The sequence below is a fragment of the Colius striatus genome, chromosome 1 (assembly GCF_028858725.1).
Source record: "Colius striatus isolate bColStr4 chromosome 1, bColStr4.1.hap1, whole genome shotgun sequence".
NCBI classification, from domain to species: Eukaryota; Metazoa; Chordata; class Aves; order Coliiformes; family Coliidae; genus Colius; species Colius striatus.
The window spans coordinates 84,374,021-84,401,126 of NC_084759.1; the positions used below are offsets into that span (position 1 = coordinate 84,374,021).

General features: G+C 36.5%; 1 protein-coding gene across 5 annotated transcripts in view; it reads left to right on the forward strand.

The window, feature by feature from the left end:
* The first annotated feature begins 1,841 nt into the window (after positions 1-1,841).
* Positions 1,842-27,106, forward strand: part of GK (glycerol kinase) — a 36,623-nt gene continuing 11,358 nt past the window's right edge. For 3 of the 5 annotated variants that reach the window (XM_061999761.1, XM_061999769.1, XM_061999787.1), the window contains exons 1-15: positions 2,305-2,475; positions 9,558-9,631; positions 10,419-10,525; positions 11,075-11,152; positions 12,119-12,198; positions 13,197-13,334; positions 13,831-13,940; positions 14,538-14,604; positions 16,754-16,789; positions 17,422-17,489; positions 18,911-18,953; positions 19,633-19,713; positions 21,951-22,029; positions 23,793-23,889; positions 25,508-25,592. In XM_061999761.1, the coding sequence (XP_061855745.1) occupies positions 2,398-2,475; positions 9,558-9,631; positions 10,419-10,525; positions 11,075-11,152; positions 12,119-12,198; positions 13,197-13,334; positions 13,831-13,940; positions 14,538-14,604; positions 16,754-16,789; positions 17,422-17,489; positions 18,911-18,953; positions 19,633-19,713; positions 21,951-22,029; positions 23,793-23,889; positions 25,508-25,592 (1,221 nt within the window). In that variant the 5' untranslated portion in view covers positions 2,305-2,397. Of the gene's footprint in view, positions 1,896-2,304; positions 2,476-9,557; positions 9,632-10,418; positions 10,526-11,074; positions 11,153-12,118; positions 12,199-13,196; positions 13,335-13,830; positions 13,941-14,537; positions 14,605-16,753; positions 16,790-17,421; positions 17,490-18,910; positions 18,954-19,632; positions 19,714-21,950; positions 22,030-23,792; positions 23,890-25,507; positions 25,593-27,106 lie in introns of those variants that run through there. The other 2 variants (XM_061999794.1, XM_061999777.1) reach the window with 2 other exon arrangements.

Below are 27,106 nucleotides of genomic sequence, written 5' to 3' on the forward strand. Positions count from 1 at the left end.
CTATTTCATATGACCTTCAGCTAACAACTGAAACTGCATTGTGTAGGCTTGCCTCAGTGACATCTGCGCCAGGAAAAGAATTAGTCTACACAGATACCCATGTTTTTTTTTTTATATAGGAAGTTAATTCTTTTAAAACTATGTCTTCAGAGTGCAGTCTTTGACCATCTTACCATAAAGGTATGGCCACAGTTCCACGTTTCTTTCCCCTGCAGGCAGTTTACTTGGGACGGTGCTCACTAACTGTACTAATAGCTCTGCAAATATTAACGCTCATGTGTTGTATAATAATTACCAAAGGAGGAAAAATGTTGTCTTCAAACACTGAATAAAAATTGAAAAGATGGGAGAGTATGCTGATGAATGAGCCAGAAACAATAAGCTGTTCCCTCTGACTCAGTATTTCCTAGTTTCACACAAAATTCTTCCCCCTTCTGTCTTGCTTGTGTGTCAGCTGCAGGTTAAAGAAATGGCATAGGTAATCATTGCCACCCCTCCTGTTCCCTGTCTATGACAATACACAGGCATTGCTAAAGAACACTCAAGAAAACAGTAGATCTGCAACTCCTGGAAAACTTCTGTGATTCAGTGATCTTTATAAATTTTACATAGTTGCAACAGTATTTCATGTTTTGTGCAACTGTCTGTCACAACATTGCTTCCTCCCCTTCTGAGTCCTGAGAGACCTCAACCTTTGTTGAAAATACTCATGTCTTACCTCAAGTAAGACATTCAAAATACTATACAGCAGTTTTTAAAATAAATGAAAGAACACAAGCCCCATACTTTTCCTGGTAAATTAATATAAATTTAACTAAGATCCCATGAAATTAATTCCTTGAATCATTAATCTATGTGGAGATGCTATAGTCTTCCACAAGCTTTTAAAGTCAATGGTGGTTTTTGCCCATTGTTTTAGAGTAGAAGCTGCCTGCAGCATATGCCATGACAACTGATGTTGTGGGTAGAGGGGAGATAGTCTCTTGCAAAGACCAAAGTAATGGTTATGACCTTCTAGTACAACCTTCTGTAAATCCTTCTCTATAGGTTGCAGCACATCCCTGAGCAAATGGATCTCTGAACTACAGCTTAAGAACAAATACCAGTCTGGGTTATAAAATTTAAGAATAACAGAAAATCCTTCATAATACTTGCTAAGTGGTTCCAGTGTTTCATTACTTCACTCTTGAAAATAAGGGTTTGTCTCATTTTGGGTTTTGTAATTATGGTTTGCAACTAAATCCCTTGTTATATATTAGCAGACAGTGTTGTTCACATCCCAGCCAAGGCCCCTAGATGCCAGCTGGAATACTAACAAACAAAAAAAAGGTGTACATTGGAAGCACTGGGCAAGATGTCATGCAAAATATACCAAGGAGCAGCTTATCATATTTTGCTTATCAGTCAACACTGCGAGTGTGGACAACTACCACTAATGGGGAGTCACAAAAAAGACAAATCTATTTAATTGTGTCTGTGGGGACTGACTGACTGGCAACACGTCACTATGGAACTTTTCGTGTGCTTCAGCCAGCTTTATTATTAGCTTTTGCAATTCTATCTTGCAACACCAGCAGTTTTTCTTGACGCACTAGTTACCAACATGTAGTAAGGAACGAGGATCCAGATGCCATGTTTTAAAGGACTGTTTCTGCTTGACAGGGAGTAAAACTTTGAGAGACGAAGCAAACCCCTTTGGGGTCACTAACGTTTTTCAAAAGGTGCCATAGCTATAGTGGCTGAGTTATGAGTTCCTCCTCGACAACATTTGCTCTAAAGAGAAAACGCCTAGCGGACATCCCGGTTTGGCACATGTCAAGCGCTCATCCTCCACGGGAGGATCCCACCTCAACGCAGCAGTGCCGCCAGCCGCACCAGGAAAGCCGTCCGGGCCGGTAAGCGTTTTCTTTCCGCTCTCCTCCATTACTAGAGAAACTGGTTTTGCCTCAGAGAACGATGCCACAAGACACAAATGATCGCACACGTTGCCTCTCGACCAGCACCCCAGGCTGCCCTCAGGAGCCCCCCCCCCCAGCCTTCCCGCGTTAGCTGCCGCCCCTCTGCGAGGAGGGCGGGGGGAAAGGGGGAGCTTGCTGCGCACCGCCCCTGACGTGACCCGCGCCGCTCCCCCTCCCCCACCCGCGGGCGCTGTCCCACTTCCTGCGCGCCCCGGCCCCGCCCCCTTGCCTCTCCGCCCCCGCCGCGCCCCGGGCGCTGGTTGGCTGCGGGCTGGCAACGCGCGCGGCAGCGCCCCCCGCCCGCCCGCCTCCGCCCCGCCCCCCCCCCCGCCGGCTTCAGCCCGGCACCCACGCGCCGCTGGCCGCAAGCTGCCAGGGGCAGTGCCAGTGCGGCCGTTATCCGCTCGCTCAGGGACCAACGGGTGACTGAGCGGGGCTCATGGCCGTGTCGGACCGGATGGTGCTGGGGCCACTGGTGGGCTCTATCGATCAGGGTACCAGCTCCACTCGCTTCCTGGTGAGCACGTCGTGGGTCTTGGGGCGGCCCCGGGCTCTGAGGCGGGCGGGGGCAGGTGGCGGCCCCGCGGCTGTGGGTGCCGCTGCTCCCGCTCCTTCATTCTCCCGCACCGTCGCGGGTCCCTTCGGCCTCTGCTGTGCCCTTGGGGAAGGGCAGGGGGAGCGGGCCATGCAGGGCCGTGCTGCCGCTGCCCCGGTTCCCGTCTCTTGCCCTGAGCCGACATCTCGCTGCCCTCCGGCGGGCCGGGGCTACCGCGCTGTGAGAGAACCGGCAGAGTGGGGAGTAGCGGGCCGAGCCGCGGAGAATCCGAAAGGAGGGTGGAGCGGGCCGGGCTGCGGTGCAGGTGGTGCCCGCCCGGCCACAGAGCAAGCTGAGGGCCAGCATTTCTGGCTACAGCGTGAGAGGGCTGCAAAATCCTGTTACTGTCTGTGTTTTAAAACTGACGAGCATCTCACTCTGAATGAAATCAAATGGAGAAGGTGCTCGGGAGCTGGGGACATCGATCCGTGTGGGTTCAGTGACTATGATTAGCTGCTGTTCAAGCAATCCAGTGACTCTGCTGTGTTCCCCTCTAAAACCTACTTGGGCCTGTTGGAGTGACTGCTGCAGTTCTGGATGCTACTGTCCTAGTGGCAATGCATCCTCTACACTGTAGATGTTCAGGTGTCTGAACTTGTACACCTTATGAAGGGGTAGGCCTGTTTAAACACTGGAGCAAGATAGCTGGTTTAAGATTGGGGAAATTAATGCTTAAATCATATATATGTTTGAGCCCTTTTTTTTAAAAAAAGGATATAGTTATTTCCATATTATGCAATAGACAGTAAATAATGATGTTATTATATATTAAATTTACTATGTAAACTTCCTCCTTGCAAATCTCTACAAATATTCTGCTACCTAGTCAGTAAGTCACAATAATTTAACTTCGATCCCAATGATAACTTCCGCTGTGGAAATGGAATGGAGATAATGACTCAATACAAAATGTCAAATGTGCACAATGTTGAACTGGGAAGATGAATGTTTTGGCTTGCCCTTGCTTTTTTGCTTGTTTTTCTTTTTCTTTTTTTTTCTTTTTTTCAATGCTTCCCTCGTGGAATTTTCTTTCATGAAGAAGAAGATTAGGATATCTTCTTGACCCTTGTTACCATTATTACTCAATATCATGACCTTCATGGGATCATCAAGTGACAAAACACAGAGCTAGGAGTGGAGAGAAACTCCAGACTGATAAATGACACCAGTGGGCTATTTTGAATGCCAGTCATAAGTCCTTTACGCAGAAGAATTTGGAAAAGTTCCTTGTAACACCTGAAGATAGATTCTGTCTACTTTATGTATATGCCAAGTTAACTTTTTTGTTAGCCTAAAAGGACAACATTAATAAGAACTAAAAGAGATGCTGCAAGCTTTAAATTTATACTCAAATTCTTTTTGCAAGTATTTTTACAAGTTCATCTAACAAAGAATTTCTTATACTAGATGCATTCATTGATGATATGTATACAGTCAAGGGGTTTTTTCTGCTTAGATGAAATATGTTTCATCTGTGTGAGGATTCATATGCTCGCACAAATAAATAAGAGGCCATACTTCTTCCCTGAATCTTTTTTAAAGAGTTTTTGTGTCTGTCACTCTTCAATTCTTCTTGTATCTATCTCAGTTTCTCCCAATTTATTTCAAAATACGTTTAATACATTGTCTTAAATTTAGGAGTATGATCAAGCTATGATAAAGGCATGTGTTCTTGAGCAAAAAAAAGATAAACTATCACTGGAATGAAATCAGAACATGGGGTAGGGGGGAAGAAGACAGGAGTCTGGTACAAGGCAGGTCAGTCATTCACATAGTAACACATGTATGTGGAGAGTCCTGTGCTGGAAAGAGATTGCCACAGTTAGAAGAAAGTATTTGCTTTGAAATATTTTAAGCCAAAATGTAACACAGTGTTCTTTTTTTCCTGAGTTGTTTCCTTATTGCCTCTTATTACCTCTCAGTCTTTTACTGTGTTAGTTCTTTTGCATGTCTTTCTCACTGATCTTTATCTTTTTTTTCCTCTGGTGCCTCCAACAATTTTCATCTCCACTAAATTACCCGTCAAAATCAAATTGTTGATTACTTTGCACATGTCTGTTCAGTAGTACAGTGCAACAGTTACCTAGTTTTTAAAGCTGGACGACATAAGATTTTGACAGGTTAAAAATGTCTGGGTGAAAAACTGTCTCATCCTCTGGGGCTAAAGGGTAGTGTCAACAGTTCAGAGCCTAAATTTCCAGTTACAAGTGGCAAATTTACAAGTGGTATTTCTCAGCACTCATAGAGAGGGCTGGTACCCCATAGTATTTTCATCAATGGTCTGGTTGGAATGTTGTCTCAAGTTTGCAGATGACCACAGACCAAGGAGAGGAGTTGACTGGAATTCCAGGTGGAAAAGGGGCCTGGTGGAAGCTTCACGAACTTCAACAAAGTTTAGCACTTGGGACAGAAGGCTAAGAAGGAGCTTGATGAAAGAGGAGCCAGATTCCTGCTGGACAGCAAGTTGAATATAAGTGAGCAGTGTGTCCTTGTGGTGGTAAAGATTAACCACATAAAGAAAAGTGTAGACTGCAGATTAAAGAAAGTAATTATTGCCATCTTTGTGGCACTTAGAGGTCACCATCAAGAACACTTTGTCTGGTCTTGGTCCCCTCAGAGGAAGAGCAAGCCTGAAAAACTGGGTTGTGTCCAGCAGATCACTGAGCTGCAGCACAAGGTGTGGGCATGCAAGGAGAGGTTGGGAGATCAGGGTTTGGTTCATCACAAGGAAGTCTAAGAGGGTGTCTTTTTTAGATGTGCATGGAAAAAGACAACAGGCAATGAGCACATGTTACAGCAAGGAAAATTTCAAATAGATGTAAGGAAGAGATAAAGACCAGAGGCCCGGAAGGCTTGAGGAATTTCCATCCTTGCAGATACTCAACATCTGACTAGAAAAGGCCCTGAACAACATGGTCTGACTTTAAATTTAAGCTTCCAGGGCAGAGCGTTGGGCTAGATGACCTTCAGAGATTCCGTCTGGCATTAATTATTCTGTGTATGTAGACAAGTTTTGAGAGATTTTCCTGCTTATGTGCGTGAGGCTCTATGTGCATAGATGGTAAAAAAAGCACCAGAACATAGGTGCATTTCTGCTACTTTCATTCCTTTATTTATCTTTGCCTCACTCGTGTAATACACAGAGTCACAGAATCTTAAGGGTTGGAAGGGACCTTGAAAGATCATCTAATACACATACAGTTATGCTGTAGTTTTACCTCCAGGGACCTTAATTTGGATGTTTTCTTTGCTACAGTACCTGCTTTTGCAAAATAAACTGCAAATATTTTTGACATCTCAACTTTTCTTTTAAGTTGGGTGGAATCTGTATAGGAGTCAGAGTTACCAGGGAAAGTACAGTGCTTTGAGTACCAGTACAATTGATTAAAGCTTCATATCAGGCAGGAAAATAAATTGAGTAGGCTGAACAAGTGTACCCAGATGACTACAATTGGGCCTATGCGATTCGCCAAATATTTCTGTTGAATACTTGCATCATAAAAATCTTTGACCTTTTGGAAAAAGGAAAACTTCATTGTATAGTTAACAAGAAAGGTTAAAGATATTAATTCTTAGTTTTTATCACTTAAAATACATTGTTATTTTGCTTTTTATTGCCATTATCATAAGCATAAGCACCTCTTTGAGAGGGGAGGGAGGCCTGTTCATCAGGAGCCTTCCAAGCAAGGTATTTCTAGACACTTGTTACACTGTAATTGTTCATAGTTTCTGACTGCCTGCTAATCCTGGTTAAATGCTAAAGGTTTATCTGTCATCTTTCCCTCAATTGGATTGATTTTATTGCAATTTGAGAACTCCACCTCTAAGCTTGTTTGCCTGCAAATAACAGAAACAATTATACAGCATAGACTTACAGAAATAGCTTTTCTTCAGGCAAAGTTATGTGTCAGAGCTTGAGATTCATGAAAAGTTACTTCTAAAATCTGTTTTTACTACTGTCTTTTCAGCTGTGCAGTTTCTGTTTGTCTGATACTTCTCATTCTTTGAAAACTGTATCAATTGATCTATCTGAATTCTCTTCCACTAAGATGAGAAAGATTCAGTGTAATACCATACAACTGTGCAAGTCAAGTAATACGTTAGAGACTCTATAAAGAGCTTCAAGGAAGTGATCAGCCATTGTACATGTCTGCCTGCTTACATACAGATAGGTTACTAGGTCTTTCTTCTTTCCTTCACTGAGATTCAAGGCACAAGTTCTAATTCTTTGTATAATTTGTTGGGAGTGGAAGGAGTGTTGTTTATTCCTTTCCTTTAATATCTCTGCAGAGAGTCATTACATATCATGTGGTTTTCACTGTCTTTCATCAAATCATCTCTGTTCAGGATAGCTCTACATGTCCAAATAACCTAGACAATCCTTTTGTGCCCGATACAATTAGGATAAAACCGTCTTAGACTTTCTTCCCCCCTTACAAAAAGTGAGAAATGGTATCGTAAACTGGAAACGGTTCTTAATGAGTATGAAAGGAATGAAAGCAGTGGCAGAAATACACTTCAAAGCTGTTTCAACAGGAATGTATTGACCTCATCTGAATTACTTATACTTATTGTCACCTGTTTCACCACTGTCAGAGAGAAAAGAGGACCATTTGGAGATTCTTTGTCATCTTTTTGTTTTCTTTCTTTATCATCTGCTACTTTAAATTGTAATGACTCATTTATGTTTGGTATCCTTTTGTGTATCAGAATTCCATTTATCATGGTAGAACATGGTATTGTTCTCAATGTAACTTTTTAATCCCTTGCACTGAGGTACAAGGCATTTGATGAGAATGTCAGAAGCTTGTTTTGTTTGTGAAACAAACTTGTAGGAAAGTGTGTTTAGCTAGTTCTTCTCTATGGGCATGAAAAAAATCTATGCATTGGTAGTGTTATTGCTTCTGTTGAGAATTTACTACTGTTAGAACAGCTTGCTTAGAAGAGGGCAAAAAGTCTTACCATGCTAGAGCTTCACTTTTATCTGGGGGTCACACACTCCAAGTTCATTCCATGACCTTATCTTATTGAATCTATATTTATTTCCTGCTAACAGTAAGAATCCCTGTGCACTGCCTTCTGTTTCAAGGAATACTGAATGATTAATGGTGAAGTGATATTTAACACTGTTGGTAGGTCAGATACATACAGGTTCAATAAAAAGTCTGCTTCTGTGTTACAAAAACATAGTAAACTTTTACTATGCTTTTGTTAGAAAGGCAATGTCAAAAAAAAAAAGTAAAAAAAAATCTTGCTGCATACATGCAAAACTTAATCTCTCCTGTTAACTATGTTGTGCAGCATTTTAAGACCTGGATCCTGTTACACTAATTCTTACCCCTTGGGTTAGCTTCATATCAAGGCTAAGATGGTAGATGAAACACAGATTAAATAAATGTGGTGAGAAGAATACAGTGATGCTTTTTCTATATTATCATTCCAGCTGATATCAGAAAAGAATGAACATGTACCTTTTAAGAATTCTTTTCTGGGCAGTGGAGGACAAAAAAAATTGCTTTTGGGTTTTTTTCACAGATGTTGGTTGTGCTGTTTCTACTGTTGGAAGTTTTCAAGAGGTGTCTAGAAAAAGTCCATGAGAAACCTAGTCTAATCTCATAGCTGCCCCTGCTTTGACCAGGAGATTATACTAGAGATCTCTTAAGGTCCCTTTCAGCCTGAATTATTCTGTGATTCTAATATATAACTGGAATGTTTCTGAACTTCAAATTTTCACTCTAAAGATACACTTTAAGGTTTCAAAGAAACCAGAGAATCAGAACTTCATCTGCCGTTTGTCAGAATTATTCTAATAGTTGCAGAGTAATCTATACTATTGAAATTAAATAAAGAATTTCTAGATTAAAAACAAAAGAAAAATTAAAAAATGTGGAATCAGAAGAGGTGTTGCCAAAGAATTCTAGAAAAGGTTCAATTGTATCCTAGAGATTCGATAGATATGACTGAATTTTGTACGCTTGGCACAAGAGATTTCTACATCTGACCCTCTTCTGCTTGCCAGAAAGAGACAGGATCATGTCCTACTGATGTATTCTACAGTTCAATTGAGTCTACTGTAAGATTTTACTTTCTAGGTCTCTGAATGTTTTCCATTTGAAAGATTCTGTGTGATGCTAGCAAGGGAGACATTTTCACAGAATGTTGTTATTGCCTGGGCAGTTATGCTAGCTTACTCATTGTACAATTAAGTTGGATATTTTAGTGGTTGTCTTCTTAGCTTGGCCGCAGTAGATTACATTTGGAAAGAGGCCACTAACAGTAAAGACTGCTGTGTATTCTAGCTGAGCTCCTGCAAAGCAGAGCCTCTAACTTGTGATTTCATAAGAATGGTCGCTAATATAGTCCTGGGGATTCTCTACTCGGCTGTTTTTTGTTCTAGTAAATCCAAATCTTCATCACTTTTCTGTGTGTTCTCTTTTTAAACATATTGTGTTGCTGATGACTTTTGTTTCTTGTCAGATTGTTTATGAGCTCTATATTCCTTGTTTGTTTTGAAACAAGCTGTGTTCTTTTGTCATAGTTTGGTTCCTTCTGTGGTTTCTAAACTACACATGATTGTCTCTTTAAATCATTCTTCCTAAAAGTGAGCTAACCTAAGAAAATGTGTAGGTCTGACATTAACATATCAAAGCAGGAACTAAAGACATGTCATTATGATCAGCAGTGGGTATTTTACTGAGATATATGTTCTACAAGGTATATTTGTGCAACCTCAACAAGAAAAAATGTAGCTATTTCCTAATCGATCGAGGCGGGCAAAAAAAGCAGTTACAGTTGACAGCAAAGCTTACCAAAATATTCTTTTATTTCCTTAATTACAAAAATTAATATATCTGAAGCCACATTGTATGAATATTTGGGCCGATGATAGACAATGAGTATTAGTTATCAATGAACATTTCACTTATTCAAAAGAATAGATGTTAAGTTATTGTTGTTTAAGCTTCTATGTTCATAGAAAATGTCATTGTGTCATTTGTTGGCAGGTTTTTAATGCAAAGACAGCAGAGCTCTTGAGTCACCATCAAGTTGAAATACAACAGGAATTCCCTAAAGAAGGGTATGAATTTTCTGGTTTTTTTTTTACTTTGTGTACATTTTGGTAGAACTTATGTATTTTTAGCTATAAATGGTCAAACCTTACATTGATTAGTGATTATTAAGAACATAGTGTCTGCTATAAAAGGCTGGGTAGTAGCAAAAATGACATAAAAGAACCTCACATTGAGTGTCTGGTATGTACTCTTGAGTTAAAGAATCACAGAATCGTTTAGGTCAGAAAAGACCTTTAACACCATTAAGTCCAACTGTTAACCAAGCACTGCCACGTTCACCATTAAACCATGACTCTTTAAGTGCTAAATTTACATGTGTTTTCAATATCTCCAGTAAACTAAAAATAAATAATGTTTTTCTTTGACCACTCGTAAATGTATTTAAAGTTTAAAATTTGAAGTTTAAAAGTAATTTTTAAATTAGACAGTCCATTTAAAGTGGTAAAGCTGGTAATTTACAGTTTAATCATAGTCTTCAGCTTAGGTCATGGAAATTGTTTAGTTTATTCCCTGAGATGTTTTGTTCTTTTATTCTTAGCTGACTTATCATTTGCTGCTAAAGACCTCTATATAGAATAAAGAAAAAGAAAATTGTTTTCTACAGGTGGTTTTGTTATGAAAATATAGCTTACTTAAAAAAGATTTGAAATAAACGTTTGCTAGATATGTAAAACATCCATGTAGTTATGATTGTGTCAAAATGCTCATCTTGGTTCTCAGACTAGAATTTCTGTTTTGCCCTAAATGTAAATTTTTGTCTTTTGATTAACTGATGTTTACTGTTTTTTAAAGATGGGTGGAACAAGATCCAAAGGAAATATTAAGGTCTGTTCATGAATGTATGGAAAGGACCTGTGAGAAACTGCAACAACTGAACATAGACATCACTAACATCAAAGGTATTTCTAGGACGTAAGGGTAACTAAAGACTGAGCAATCAGATTTTTTTATAGTTTTTAAGTTAATAAATAGAAAGATGGTGGCATGTGCTGGCTTCAAAGAAAATGTTAAATTAGAATTGTGGGCAATTTATTTGGGAGGAATAATAAGGAAAAAATGTCCTTCATGTATATTAGCAATGCAAAATCTACAAAGTAGATGACCCAATCTTGCAAAATAACAGAATGATGATCCAAACACTTGATAAAGAAATTCTGAAATTTAAATTACAACTTACTGGGAAAAACTAGTTTCCCTGTCGTTGTTTCTGTCTCAGTTTGCGGGGGAGGAAAAAAAGAGATTTAGAACACCTAGGTTAAGCTTTTTTAGAAGTAATATTTCTAGGTTATAACATTAAAAAGTTGGAAGCTTTTTATTTCCCGTTTACTTTCCCCTTCACCATACCTGTTCCTCCCTCCTCTCCACCTCTTCTTCCCCTCCCTCACCCCACCCCAAAAGGGGAAAACAAACATTCTGAAAACAATATTTATTTTTGTTTTATCCTGAAGCCATTGGAGTCAGCAATCAGAGAGAAACAACAGTGGTTTGGGACAAGACAACTGGAGAACCTCTTTATAATGCTATTGGTAACTACTATACTTTCTGAATATTTTATATTATAAAATTATCATGTTCTAGAAAAAGGCTTTCAAAGTTTTCTATGCAGATCATATTGTGACATAGCCTACTAGCTACTTTGATTTATTTTTTTATATCTGTCTCATAATCTGTGTGTCTGTATGCACCAGTGCAATGAAAAAAAAAAAAAAAAACAACCAAACTCAGTTCTGTTAAAATTATTACTTAATAAATTGCTTTACGGACTTTTAAGAAAAAAATGTTCCTCAGGTGTTTCGTACATTCCTACATGTAAGGAAGTTCTTACTTATACCCAAACACTTCATTTTAAATGAGGGAGCTTGCTAGATTTTCAAGATGCTTTTGTTTTAACTTTCAAGGAAAAACATATTAAGTACTTAGTTTTATTTCTAACTTAGATAAGCTTTTCAAATTATGTCTTCTGAGGAATGTCTCAATTTGTTCTTTTAGTGCCACATTTAGTTTAGCATAGTATCACTGAAAAAACAAGACTTTTCTGTATTCAAATATATGTTGTTAACAGCTTTGTCTTAAGCCAACTGTACCTTGATAACTCTGACATGGCACTTTAGTTCAAAGTTTTCAAAGGAATGGTAAATAATCAACCTGTTATTTGTTTTAACCTCTTAGCTTAATGACAGTCATTTGCTATAAACAAAGTAGTATTAGTCATTTGCTTATGCTCTGGCAGAGAGAAGTATATATCTCATGTGGAAAATCCTGTTTGATTTCTCACATTGTTCTTCTAAATCATAAGTGTTTAACCATTTTGAATTTTTGCAACAGTGCATTTTAAATTCAGTGGCAATAGAATATTCTTTCAACTATACAAAAAGCTAAAGATGAAGACAGGAATTTACTGACAAGAGCTCTAAGTTTTGTAAGAGAAGCTTGTATGTGTCACTTTTCGTGTATTAAACTGGTTGATCAGTTACCTTTATTCATATTTTTAGTATGGCTTGACCTGAGAACCCAGTCAACAGTTGAACGGCTTCTTAAAAGAATTCCAGGAAAGAACAAAGCCTTTTTTAAGGTAAGAGATATTCCAGAACATCCAAATAGCAACTGATCTCCTGTTGCTACTGGATGTAAAGTTTTGGAGATGGAGTGCTTAAAATTCCCCAAAATAAAAGTCAGTCGGTTCTAGCTTCTAGTCCTTACTTAGCTTGTCAAATAATAAAAAAGATTCATAATACTATACACCACTCTGAGACTGGAAAATGTTTATTATCCTCAAAATAAGTGGTTAACACTCCTTACATATCTCAGTAGAAAAATTAAATGAGTAATCATTAGTGAGACTTGATCATGTGCTACCTATCCAATGCTAAGTAGACATCACACACAAAAATTAAGAGCAAAACTGTTTTGAAATTAATTTATTCTTTCTCATCTTATGCATTAATAATGAAGTTAATTGCAACCAATCTGAGAACTTGGAAGACAGTTTATAAGGAGCAAATTAATTCTTTTTTTTAATGCAGGTGTATATATAACAATTTGGAAAAGAAATTCTCACCAAAGAAAGTGTCATAATTACTTGATTTATATATTCTTTGATTGTATGAATATCATGCATTTCATATATATTTTTTATAATCTTTTTCCTGTAGGCAGGAAAGGGATGTCAAGAGCATGTACAATCATTTGAGTTGAGGTTCCAGTAGAATACAAATTCCATCTTTACTGTGTCATCCCGCCCATTTTTGTTGTCGTCAATTGCTGTTTTGTCATATGGAGATACCCTAGATAATATGAGACTTCTGCAAACAACTATTTCCACATAAATGGTCTTTGAACTGTATTTAGATCAACTTTGATCTTTGTCCATTAATGCACTGGTCATTTGTTTTTGGTATTTTCTGACTTCTGTATTGTAAGCTTACTACTTATTTCAATAACAAGTTTGTGTAATTTCTCTGAGTTTTGTATCTGTTTTTTTCCACTTACTATTACCATTTTTCTGTATAACTAAAGTATTCATGGAAAAGATACTTGCACAGTGTTTAAAGGATATTGTTTGTTTTACAGTTTAGAACTGGTCTTCCACTTAGCACTTACTTTAGTGCAGTGAAACTTCGATGGCTTTTGGATAATGTAGAAGAGATTTGGCAAGCAGTTCATGATGGAAGAGCTATGTTTGGGACTATTGATTCATGGCTTATATGGGTATGTATTTGTGAGTTTATTACTCTTTTTAAAATGAAATTTGATGTGATGCAAATTCCCATGGAAAGTACTGTGGCATATGATGCCCACTGATCACACAGTGATGTCAATATAAGCTACTAAAGGAATTCCATTGAAGTTTCTTAAAAGGTGGACTTTTACCAGCTCTATATCACTATATTTTTTTGTAAATACTTAGGTATAGTTTACTGTTTACAAGTTGCTGTAAGATTTTACTCATGCTTTTGGAAAAAGTCTTAGACTTTAGAAAGGTGTGTTAGACACTTTTGCAATACAAGAATCTAGGAGTTACTATCATACCTCTCTCATACCTCTGTTTCACTCTAACAGGTCTACCTCTTTAATTGTTGCAAAAATATCAGAATACCCAGTCCCAAGATGGAGGCTTTGTGAATTTAGAAATGTTTTTTGTAATTTGTTGAAGTAAACCCATATCTTCTCTTGACGACTGCTGGTGATGTTTTCCTTTGTTCAGTGTTTGACAGGTGGAAAGAATGGAGGTGTTCACTGTACAGATGTAACCAATGCCAGTAGAACAATGTTGTTCAACATTCATTCCTTGGAATGGGATCCTGAGCTCTGCGAGTAAGCTCAGTTTTTCAGTAATACTGTTATTTAAGCAGATTCTGTGTGATGTGTGAAGAAACTCATTTAAATAAGACACTTTTACTAGACTACAATCAGAAATTACTGTTCTATTTGTTGTCAACATTAGTTATTAAGATTCATTGTTCTCCACATGTCCAAATTACAACTGTCTGGATTAATTAAAAGTAGGATTTTTTTGTGCAGGTGGAAGACTGGTTCATGGAAACAATGACATTTAATAGTTCCTTTATTCCTTCATCAAGTTTGCAAGGCAGTTACAATGATATTATCTCTATTTTAAATTTAATTGCATTGACAACAATATTATAAAGGCATTGCTGGAAGAGGAATGGCTTCCCACATGAAAGAGTTGCATTTGTCTTTAAAATATTCAAACATATGCCTTTTTACTCCATAATTCAGCAGCACATACTGTAACAAGTGGAAAAACATATAGTGATGGATTAAACCCTGAAAATCAAAATTCCTTTTGTTTTTTTTCCTTACAGCTTAATCTTATTGAAGAAAATAAGTACAAAATGCTTTCTGATTTAGCACTGACCATATATATAAATTATTTTGTCGTGTCTTCAGGTTCTTTGATATTCCTATGGAAATACTTCCAAAAGTACGAAGCTCCTCTGAGATTTATGGCTTGATGGTATGTTTTCTTGGATGTATATGTGAAGCTAATATTGTAAAAATATAAATAGATTGATATAGATTTGACAGAATTTCCACAGAGTAAGATTAATGGATTTTTCTAGTCAAGTATTGTTTGATTTATGGACGGTATGTCCTTATCTACTGCTGTATAATATTATATGAAGTTGAATATTTGTTCTTTTCTCTTCTAAGTGTCAAATAAATAGAAAAAACAAGATGGGAGAGTTTTTTGATAGGGATAAAAATTTAATTTTTTGTCACAGTTACTTATTGATTTAGAAACCACTCATCAGAATGCAATGTATAATTACTAAATTAAATGAAAGAGATTGCTGTTACTAAATTACAATATTTTTACTTTTTGTTAAATTTAAAAGAAGAAATGAAAGTTGCTATGGATGTCTTCATGATCTAAGAAGACTGGACAAGACATGTAATATCTTATTTCTGCATAACTGAATGCAAGATTAGTCAATTTCTGTGAACTGGAAAATCACAAGTGACACCTGCAATTGCCTTCATTCTGTTAAATAAACTTCTCTTGATGTGTGTATTTACATGATACTCAGTAAAAAAAAAATGTTTTGGAATATTGTGATGTCTTTTTAATCATACTCTTCCAATCTAGCTGTGCATATTACTTAGGAGTGAATAATTAATTGTTACCATGGAGCCAAGGTTTCAAGTTTACACTGATGCAGCACCAACTCTTCTTATTCAGTGGCATATAATTTATTAGCTTCAGAATTAGATAAACTGAGTTTATGATATTTGCATTCTTTTTTCCTATCAGTTTGTCATAATTTTTACAAAGAACGTTACAAGCATTTTGTAATTAAAACAAGTTATGAGATTTTTATTTAAAATATAACTCACACTTCCTTGAAATGTAAGTTTTTTTGCTATTCTGTTAATGGAAATGCCTCTAGAAGTTATTGCTGACTTTTATTTATGTGAAGGCTTAATGACAGTGAATTGTATTAAGCTGAATGAGTGAGGTAAAATGGAAAAAGATTCTATCTGGCAACTGAAACACAATGGCTGGTTGCTTTAAATGTGAACTTTGTTTCTTTTCCCCTTTCCTTCCATTTTTTTTTTTCTTCTTCCTCCTTTTGCTGACTATAGAAAATCTGTCCTAGCCTGGTGAGTAGAGGCTTCCCTTAGGCTGATCATCTATATCTTGTCCATTCTGTTCAGATACTGTGCATTTCCACTGATTTAAGGATTAACAAAGGCACACTTTCTAGACAAATATATCTGTCGAATATTTCTGAATTTCAGATATTACAATTACATTTTATGCCAAAGCTGCTTCTGAAATGTAGTCTTGATGTATGCCTTAGTTTGCAAGCTGTTGAATATGTCTTTTTACAGTGAAGTAAAAAAATACAGTTACTGGATAATAAATGTTGGCTGTCTCATTTTAGAAATGAGAAAAGCATGTTATTCTATCTACAGATCTTCATTCCATGAGAGTGAAATGTCAGATTCACTGGGGTTTTATTGCATTTATAAATTCAGTTACCTTAGATCTAGTTAATTAAAATGAAAATTAAAGAAAAAAAGATTCAGATTGGAAATGCACTTGCATGGCTTCGCTGAAAATGCACTTGCAACTTCACAAAGAAACATTTTAAAGAAGTAAAAATTGTTAGGATATAGATTTCTTATGATACCTGTTGCAAGAATGCAAGTGAAAAAGTGCATGGTAACGTTTGGAGGAAATTCTGTATGAGGCTTAAAATGCTGTAAAGGTGAGGCATCTGTCTTTGCTTAGTGTGTCACCACTGTCACTTTTTTTTTAGTAATTTTTCTATTTGCACTTTTGCATTTTACACTTGACACTGACTGCACAGATTGCACTAGACCTGATTTTCTGTACTCTATGATTTCAGCAAAATTTGTGTTAAGAATTGTTGAGGTGATGCAAAGTATACCTGTACATTTCCTGCTCTGTATTTTTTTCATGTTTTAGTCATGAACTGCATTAAGCTTAAGCCCAATGTCTACCTGAACTGAGTCATGTTGCCTACGTGACGCTGCTTTGTTTTCCTTTGAGCATTACAAGTTTAGCTTCTTTTTCATTGCATTAAATTGTAGTCGTGGAAAACTAATATGGAACTTCTCTTTCTCCTTTTGCACAGAAATCTGGAGCTTTGACAGGTGTACCAATTTCCGGGGTAAGTCCTTCTCAGATTCTGTCATGAGAATTGGATACTGCATTAATGTATCTTTACTGGGAAAAAGCTTTAAGATGGGTGAATCCTGTTGATTTTTTTTTTTTTTTTACATCATTCTGACCATGAAACTGAGTTATTAATTGGCTGGATTCTTCATTATTAAGGTCTGGATGTGGAAATACAGCTCACAGCTTTAATGCATATGTGTAGTGCCATTGGAAACTTGAATCTTTAAGTAAATGTTAAAAAGTAAAATGATTTGTAATGTTAAAAAAAATATAAAATAGGAGCAAGCTCTGCTTTGTATATAAAAGGAATTCCATATATACGTAATCCTGAAATGTTGGGCACATTCTCAGCTTTTTCCAGTACAATATGCATAAAGATAGTAAATTTTCATTGTGATTTCTTTAAATTGTTCACTATAAGTAGTGCAACACACTCCATTTGCAGTTCTTATAAAGGAAAGAGTATTAAAAAGCACAGGTTGTCTCTGTAGATTTATCCTCACTTTCAGTTACCTGCATGTTTCTAAAAGATTAGAGTTATAGTTAAGTATATCTGTTGACATTCCTTATTCATGCATGTGATTCATGTAGAGACATTTGCCAGAGTAAAATATCTCCTTTCAGTGCTTGGGTGACCAGTCTGCTGCTCTCGTTGGGCAAATGTGTTTTCAAGATGGGCAGGCAAAAAATACGTAAGTTATTATCAAAGCTGTAAAATAAACGTGTTCTTCGGATTTGAATTTATTATTATCTTCTCTTTCAATCTGCCAAATGCATTTGTAGGTACCATCAAACTACAGCTGTATCTTTTAACTGTGTTGATCTACAGTGTCCTGACTTTTATTTAAAATAGTGAAGATATTAAAGTTACATGGTTTGTGAGGTATATATTGGAACAAAGTCACTGTGAGACACTGGCTCTGTGCTTGTCATTTTAAAACTCTTCAAAACAGATAAAAACAGTTGCAGTCTCATTTCATTTGTGACCTAAAGTTAAACAGACTGTGTGAGTTAGATTGCATAGATTTGAATACCAAAAACCCACAACATTGCTAGCTGCGAAAGTTAGTTTCAGTTGCAGTGCTTAGTTTTTCTTCTGTGTCAGGCTCAGTGTGGAGAATTTTACTTTGTTTTTGTCTATTTCTGAGCCTCTTAACATCCGTTGTTTAAAATAGCTAATCAGTTAAATCAGACAACTGGTGTAATCAGACATTCATTCGAGGAAAATCTCTGCTTAAATGACTTACTATTCCATTTAAAACTATGTGCTTAACTGAGCATGTAGGTACATAGACAATATGGGACTTTCTCAGATTTAATTACACATTAATCTGTACTTGTGCTAATGGAACTTTTTATCTTTTATACACAAATTTAATGGTTAGTGGCTTTGTATTTTAGTAAAACAAACATGGTTCTAATTCATATTTTGACCAAGAATTTTTATAATAAATACTTTTGTAACACAAGAGACCGTTCAAAGAAAAAACACCTAAACCAAAAGGTTGTTTTTTTTTTTAACCTATTTGTATTATTGCTTTATGTTTTTTGTCTCCAAGTATAACCAAAAACTATCTTAGTACTTACTACTTACTTACTACTCTAAGCAATTAATTTTCAGGATATTAAAAAGGTAAGGAACTTCTATTAAGCTGTGTCCTCGTGTGCGTGTATACACACATATATGTATGTGGTTTCTCATTAAAAGACATGCCATTTTTAGAGATTTTTGTGTGACAGGAACATATTTTCTTAAATTTTCCCCTTTAAAAACTTGAATTTAATGTTGTGAAATGTTTATTTTATTAAGTACCTTTCATAATCAGCTTAAATTGAAGTAGGTAAACACTTAATTTTCAACTGTTTCTGCTTCTTGATCAAGTACTATACAAGAAATAGCCAGAGAAAGGTGTGGAACTAGATTTTTCAGCTGCAGGCTGTTTTTAAATCAGCTATTCAAGGATGGTTTTATCCTCAATTAATGGTAACATAATCTTCAAGGAGCAAAAAGTCACGTCTTGATTGTCCACAGCAGTGTAAGGGATTAGTGAATTGCAGTAACAAGTTATCTTTTAAATATCCTGGGTATGACTTTCCTTTACTTTCCTGCTAGGTATGGAACAGGATGTTTCTTGCTGTGCAATACAGGTCAGAAGGTAAGTTGCATTTCTGAGTTGTTCATTTTCTTTTTAAAATCTTTATCTACATTCTTGAGTACAACTATATATATTAGCTTTTCTTAAACTTGTAAACAACAATTATATTACTAGACATAAGGAAAAGCACATACTGAAGAGTGCAAGAACAAAAAGTAATAATTTGTTCAAGATGTTTCAGTAAGACTCCATTTCCTAGCTCCTCAAGTTTCCAAAAGTAACTTGCCTGGCAAGTTTCTTGCCCTTTCCTTGTATATGTTTCTTAACTTCACCTAGAAGTGCTGAGCATTGTGTTACTTAACCATATGCATTTGGCCTTCTCTTGGCTATTTTATTTCTTTAATACATTTTCTCCCATTATTCCATTGTAGTTAAATAAATAATGCAAAGTTTGGCTTCCTTCTTATTTACATCTACTTCTAAAGACCTCCAGTTCTTTGCTATAAGGAGGCTGAAAAGATCTGAGGTAGTTTGCAGAAGCAAGAACACCAGAGACCTGACAGTTCCATCTTAGGTGTTTATTCAGGGTGATTAGTAATTTGTTTTCTTTAATCTTTCAATATTTCTTTTTTTTCCAGTGAAGATTTTGTCTCATGTTTATTATTGTTTGAATATTTTTATACCAATATTTTCTGCCTTAGTTCATGCTTTACCTTTTCTTTCCCCTTTCACCATTTAGTCGGTATTTTCTGAGCACGGTCTTCTAACCACAATAGCTTACAAACTGGGCAGAGACAAACCTGTTTGTTATGCACTAGAGGTACGTCCAGTTATTTCCTCCTTTTTGTAGCAATACATGTTCTTATTTATTTCTGTTTTTCTAGTATCCTTATGGTATCTACAGTTGCATGGAAATAAAAATAGCTTAGTTTTCTAGCCCATGTGCCTCAAGGCTTATGTGTGGTTTTGGTTATCCCTATCTCTGATCTATATCATGTAATCTAATTAAAATATTTCTACATTGTATCATTTATGTTTTCAAGGCATGATGGCTTAAACCTTTTTTTTTCCTTTTACACAGTCTTTCAAAGCTTCAATAACTTTGATAAACAAAAAACCCCAATTTTTTTTTAATATTAAATTTGGGTTTAAAATAGAGGGAAACAAGTACTAGTGTTTCATTACCCTCTCATAATAAATGCCAGAACTAAGTGAGGATTTTTAGTTTCATTCCAATGGATTTTTACTTTTGACTTTTAAAAACTATAGAATCATAGAATGGTAGGGGTTGGAAGGGACCTTTAGAGATCATCTAGTCCAACCCCCCTGCAGAATCAGTCAAATTTCTGGGACAATAATCCTCTAACAATTGAGATTTTTTTTTTTTGGTTACTAGGACTTAGGTGTCTACTTCCAGAATTTAGTTCCTCAGTTTTCCACACAACTCTGTGGGCATCCAAATTCTGCAGAAAATTGGATTTTCACTTTAACTTCAGAGTTCACTGTTATAAACTTTCTTTCTGAAGCATAGATGAACTGAACACCTGTTTGACACCAAAACTTAGTTAGGAATAGCAGAATGCTTGTTCTGCCATCTCTGCTGATTAGTGGGCTTGATCTAATAGTTCTTCTCAAAACACACATACTTAATTTTCTACTACTACTGAGGATTTTTAGAAAGACATGCTGTGATCTACTTTTCTACTTTTCCCTGTGAAACAGATAAAGACAACACACAAGATTTTGTTTAATGGGAGAATAGTTTGTGGCTTACAGTACTTTACTAGGATGTAGGAGGTTGTGTTCATTTCCATTTTCTTCCATAAGGAAAGCTGACCTTGCATTTGCCATATTCTGACAAACTTTGGGACTTTCATTTTGTGCAGATGTGTGAGAGGTTTGTTTTTTCTTCCAACCATGTTCTTGAAACAAGAATTGGAGAGTGATTTGTATTTCTGAATGCTGAAAGATATGAATGTGTACTTCGTGTCTTCCTCATCTCCAAGTCTTTAATGATGTTGTCTAAAGGAATGGCTTCAACAGATGATATTAAATGCAATGAGTGTAAGTTGGAACATAAGAGGTTCCAAAGAAATACAAGGAAAAATTTCTTCATTGTGAGGGTGACGGGGCACTGGAATGGCCTGCCCAGATGGGTTGTGGAGTCTCCTTCTCTGGAGACATTCAGACCCCACCTAGATGAGTTCCTGTGTGACCTACTCTACGTGGTCCTGCTCTGGCAGGGGGATTAGACTAGATGATCTTTGGAGGTCCCTTCCAACCCTTAACATTCTGTGATTCTGTGATTTTTTTTTCCCATATCCATACTAGAATCATCTAGAGTCTTCTGGTTAACACATTTTACAGGGAAGCAAAAAATGTGGATTCAGCATTTTCTTTTAATCAAACCTGTGTCTTGTAACCTCTGCTCCTTCTATTAATGGCTTTGAATGAAAATATAATGCTGCTCCTGTTTTACCTGCAGCTTAGTCTTAATAAACTGAGACTGTCTTGTAGAAAACAGCATTTGGACTTTGAAGGGAGGTGAGAACCATTCATCTATGATATGATGGAGCTGTTTGCTGAGGCAAGAAAACAATTTTGATGGCAAATGCCTAAATTTACTGTCTGTCTGGGGATTTTATTTGGACTCTAGACATAATCAGTCTTGTTTTTTTTGAAAGCATAAGAATCTTAATTTGTCACAAAAAGAAGACTGAGGGTACTGGACCTCATAACTATATATTCAAGAGAAGACCTGAATTAGAGAGACAAGGAGTCTACTTAGGAAGTGTCATGGTAACTCCCACCGCCCAGAAGAAAGTCATGCAATGCGCACCTTTTCTGCATGGAGCCTATGTAACAGGCTGCCATTTTTACATGAGAGTCTCCAACTGCCAAGAAATTTGTAGTGTGATTGTGAACATTCTTGGAGTGCTTTAAGCTGTGACTGTAAACCTGCAATTGGTTACAGCTAGCCCTCTTCTCTAGTCTCTTCAAAATGAACATGAAGCTACCAGATGTTGTCTCCTAATGTACTGGCTTTTTTTCCTTCAGGGATCTGTTGCAATAGCTGGTGCTGTTGTTCGTTGGCTGAGGGACAATCTAGGTATTGTTCAGACTTCACAGGAAGTTGGTGAGTATTCCCAATTTGGAGCTGTTCAGTTTTTTGATTTTTCTTATCCAATGTTTTGATGTCTCTGGTGTTGAATGAAAGCTCAAAATATTCAAGTAAAGAAAAGCTGAAAAATGCATATATTTTGCCATATTTGAACAATTTATTTTGGATCAATTAAATCAGTGTTTATTGATGTATGCATTTGATACAGCATATCAATACAGTCTTTGAAACCTTTTGTCAGCTTTGTTCTGTTACAGTCTGTACTTTTTAGTAGTTTCCCTAGCAAGCCGATATTCAGGAAGATACCATGCTTACAGTGTATTTCCCTATATCACACAATATTGAATTGCCCAGAGCCAAGAGTATTTAAATCTCTATTACAGAAGCCAGAGGATATTTGATCCTAACCCTACATATTAATTCCTGTCATAAACATGAGAACCTGAGGCCCTACATATACAACGATTTATGTATAAGGCTTCACATCCATTGAATTAGGGACCTCAGTTTTCAAAGCTGCTTCTTAAAGGAATTGTGGAGGATGGTGATCTGTTTTGGATAAGAACAGAGTAATCTTTTAGCATTTGGGTAGCTGATGTTTTCTTCAGTTTTCAGCCAAACTGAAACAAGCTGGTGTATGACATTACAGAAACTAGGAGTGTCTCAGACTTTGAAAAATGAGAAAAGGTTGGACTAATGGAAGTGTGACAGTTCAAAAGTGACCAGTTTATTAGGATTTAGGATAGAAGAGCAATTACTGTCAGAAAACTTAACAGATCATGCAAAAGACTATAAGCTACTGTCGTAGCAACAGTTACTAGCCAGCTGTTGAAACACTGTGGTACCTCTTGGCTTCACAAGTCTGACTAGACCTCTGGAAGGTTTAAGTTTCAGGGACTTTGATCTTTTTAGTGTTACTGAAGTCATGTGAGACTTTGTCATCTCTTCCTGTTTCACTGAACATGTCCTTCCTTCTCCCTTCACTCCTTTTTAAAGTTAAGTCTGTATGAAAGTGTCATTTAAAAAAGACTTTTTGAATAAGTTTTCCCACTTCTTTTCTCTGTTACTGTGCTTCTCTGATCAATGCAAATAGAAGAAATTTACAATAAAAAACCCCACAACTGTCTTGTTGTAGGAAGAGCTGCACATTAGCATTACTTCCTTTGTAGTTCTAGATCTTTTACCATAATTTTTAAAATCACAACTATTTCAATATTGGGGAATTCAGCTATCCAAAGTTATTACTTGGATATTAAGAAACCTCAGATTTCCTTGTTACTGGCCTTGTGATTATGTATGTAAGCTGAGAATTTAGAACTCTAAATCTATTTTAAATTAATGGGAATTTAGTGCTTAACTCCCTTTGGTCTTGATCCAGTTTCACTTGCTTTTCTTGACTTAAATGCAAGTAAAATGTGACCTTTTGGACTGCTTTGAAGATTACATTCTTCACCCACAAGGTACCCTGTGAAAACCTTACAGAATCTGGGTCAGAATGCTGAGTACATGATTTTGGGGTTCAGTTTTCATCTTACATTTCCCACAACTCCGTGTGTCTCATCTTCCATTCATATTGTTCCAAATGGACAACTAGTTAATGAGGAGCAAAGCACCAGGGTTACTTGTATTTTCTATTTGTATGTGACTGATTATTTTTGTAGCTACATAACATATTCTGTTTTCTCCATTTAAATAATAACACCTATAAGTGTCATACATTTAAGTGTTAGTAAGTTGTAAAAAACTAAGTATACACTGTTTGTGTGTGTGCACACTAGAAAAACTGGCTGCCGAAGTTGGGACTTCTTATGGCTGCTACTTTGTGCCAGCATTTTCAGGACTGTATGCACCATACTGGGAACCCAGTGCAAGGGGGTAAGTACCTGACTGAACATTTGCAGAGAGATTTAATGGTTTTACAAATGCTATCACTATAGTACATGAAATCCTTTGTTATTTTGATGTATCTGGATATATCGTTCTCTGTGGTATCTTCAAGCAACTACTCTGTTTCTCATTTGTATTTAATCAGTTAAAACGGCAACTGCTACTGTGAGAAAAAGGATTAGCTAGCTTAGCTAGCTCTAAAAAAAAGGGAGCAAGGGACAGGGAAAACATTTGAGCTGGTTTGTGCATTTCAGATGACAAGTATGAGATAGTTCTGTCATTCTTGCCACTAACAGAGCCAGCTTTTTTTCTACACATGCTTCTAGTTTTGAAAGGATTTTCATCTCACTGAAGAGGAGGAGGTCTGCATACCTGTGAGCTGTCAGGCAACAGAAGTCGAAAGTGAAAAATTTAATGCTGATGAGTTTTTTTTGAGCTCAGTTTACCATGGCTGCAGTATTCACTATCTCAAGTGATATAGGCTACTTAATTCCTCCCCACTTCTCCCTCTCCTTCTCCATCTGCCTAGCTTTCTTTGCAGTCTACTGAACACTCTTCTCTCCTTCCAGTCCCTTTCCCTATTGTTATGACTTAATTAGTTGTTACTAGTTAAAACTACTAGTTCAAGCAATAAATCTCTATTTGTCTTTTCTACTATTGTGAGCTTGCCTACTGTTGCTGGAATCACAACGTGCCATGGAAGTCACAGAACCATAACAAATCTAAATAGAACTTTCCTAAATTAAGAAAAGAAATCTTAAAGAGTATCTAATTCCCAAGGTTTTGAGTATTTACATCTTCAGAATTTAGATGGATTTTGTACATAAGGAAGAAATGAATATTTGAATTAATGTTTTTATAGTTTTTCTGTTACAGTGCATAACTTTTTAACTGTTAGAAACTCGTTGTTGGAATGGCAACAACTAAAAATGTCCTATAATATCGTTGCACTTGCACGTATCCAGCACCAAATATAACATCATTTCTGTGTAGTATGCTACTAGTCCTCAGATGTTGAAATAGAATAAAAGGATGATTATTTGCACTGCAGTTGAGAGTACATTGACAGAATTCAGCTTACCAATGGTTAGGTGGAGCATGATTTCCATATCCAAAAGTCTCTTTCCCGGTGCAGTAGCAACCAATGATCAGAATAAATCTGAAAACAGTTTTAAGCATTTAGAGCACAGCACTAACCCATCTTAAGGCTTTTCCTTAAGAGCTGAAAATACTAGAGATTCTATTAATATTTTAATGGTAGGTGATAGTAACTTTAAAAAGAAAAAAATCAGCCTGAATCACACATTCCCTTTTCTTAAAGGAAGACTAGAATTTGTGTGTGAGTGGGTGAATATGCACCCATCTGCATTCAGACTAGCAATAAAAATGTATGGCAATGTTATTCATTGGACACTGAAATCATGTTTGTCAGGAAAACAGATGAGAGAGTTTAAATTAAAGATAAATGAACTTTTTAATTTTAAAAACAGTCCTCATTCAATGCAACTGAATGAACTTTGAGACCTAGGTCTGAAATAATAGTGTATGTCTGGTAAAGAAGTATGTCCTAACTGTTTTTTGGTTTGTTTTTTTCTCTGTTCAACAGTATTATCTGTGGCCTTACTCAGTTTACAAATAAGAACCACATCGCCTTTGCTGCACTAGAAGCTGTCTGCTTTCAAACACGAGAGGTAAAGGCAAATTAGCTCCTAAATTCATGTTAGTTAACATGGTAATAGGAACTGTAGTTCTTCAGGATGAGAGAGGATTGAAAGATATAATGAAGAATAATTGCACGCTTTATATTGTATTTGGAAGCTGTTCTTCTCTTTACACGGCGCTAATGTTGAAAAATTGTTCCTGTGGGCTTAGCTGCAATGATGTGGTTGGGTGCTACATTATTTTGAGGTGGCAATGATGCTTTTTATCAGCGCTTAAAATAAGGTGAACGTATTTTGTGAATATTTTGAAGGGCAGAACATAGAAATATTAAAATGCCAAGGCCAGTACCATAACTAAAAAGTTGCATTAGTGTAAGAGACTACATTTCATACTGTCTACTGTAACAGACAGAGATAGCTGATGTTGCTTCCAACACCCAAGAACAAAAATGAGTTAAAGCAAGCCAGCAGCAAACATACCAATGGAAATACAGGTTCCCTTCATACCCACTACATCTTGTATGCCTTAGCTGACATTCTGCTACAGCAAATCTACATTTTTACAAAGTAAACAAATCCTCCAACCAAATAAAAGGAGTCTGCTTTTAAAGCTTTGGTAACAGCCTCTGAGTCCTCAGAAAGTGATGAAGGAACTTGGAAGTAGCATAAATCTAATTCTGGTACTAGAAATCAAGGTAAAGTTACAGGGAACTGAGCTAATAGTCTGGTTTGTTGTTTACTCTTCTCTTCGCTTGTCACCCCTCCCATCCATTCTCATGTGAATGCTCAATGAACATTCCAGCAGAAAATTATCCCTCTTTTTGCTGGGCTATTTTTCTGCTGGATTAATGACCCTGGCTGTCTTGCAGAGGTGTGTAGCAAATGTCTGAAGAAGAGACAGGGCATGTGGCTGGGATTTGGAGGAACAGGAATAAAGCTCTCAGACAGAGTGCGGGTGAAGTTCACTGAACAGCCCTAATGCTTCCTCATACTTACTCAATGTGCTTTTAGCACAGTGACATGAGTGCCTGATTGGGTCTCTGGACATGCTTAAATTAATAGATTAAGTCTTAATAATACAGATAAAAAGTATACATGAAAAATGTACATATATTTTTAGTTCTGTCTTGTGAGAAACAAAGTTATTTTATTTTCATTCTAGTTAAAATGGAGGTCTTTTGTATCCTTCGGGAAACAAATTTTCTGTTAATTGAAGTTTTTGCTTGGTTTATTGTGCCATACAGTCCTCCTAAGTCTCCATTCCTTTTTATCCAAAAAGCTGCTTCTTTGTGCAGACAGATGTCACTTTTCATACTTTTCCTTCCAGAAAAATAGCAATTTTTCAATTCAAAGACCTGTACAATGCCGTCATTAGACAAAATTTAACGTACCTTGCTCTTCATTCAACCTCAGAACAACAGAGATAGGAACGGCATGATCATGATTTGTTTTGTTTCTTCATCCCTTCCTGATTTCTAGCATTCTTTTCATTTTTTTAATCTCTACTGAGTGCACAAAATGATTCAAGATGCTCTTTGCATAGT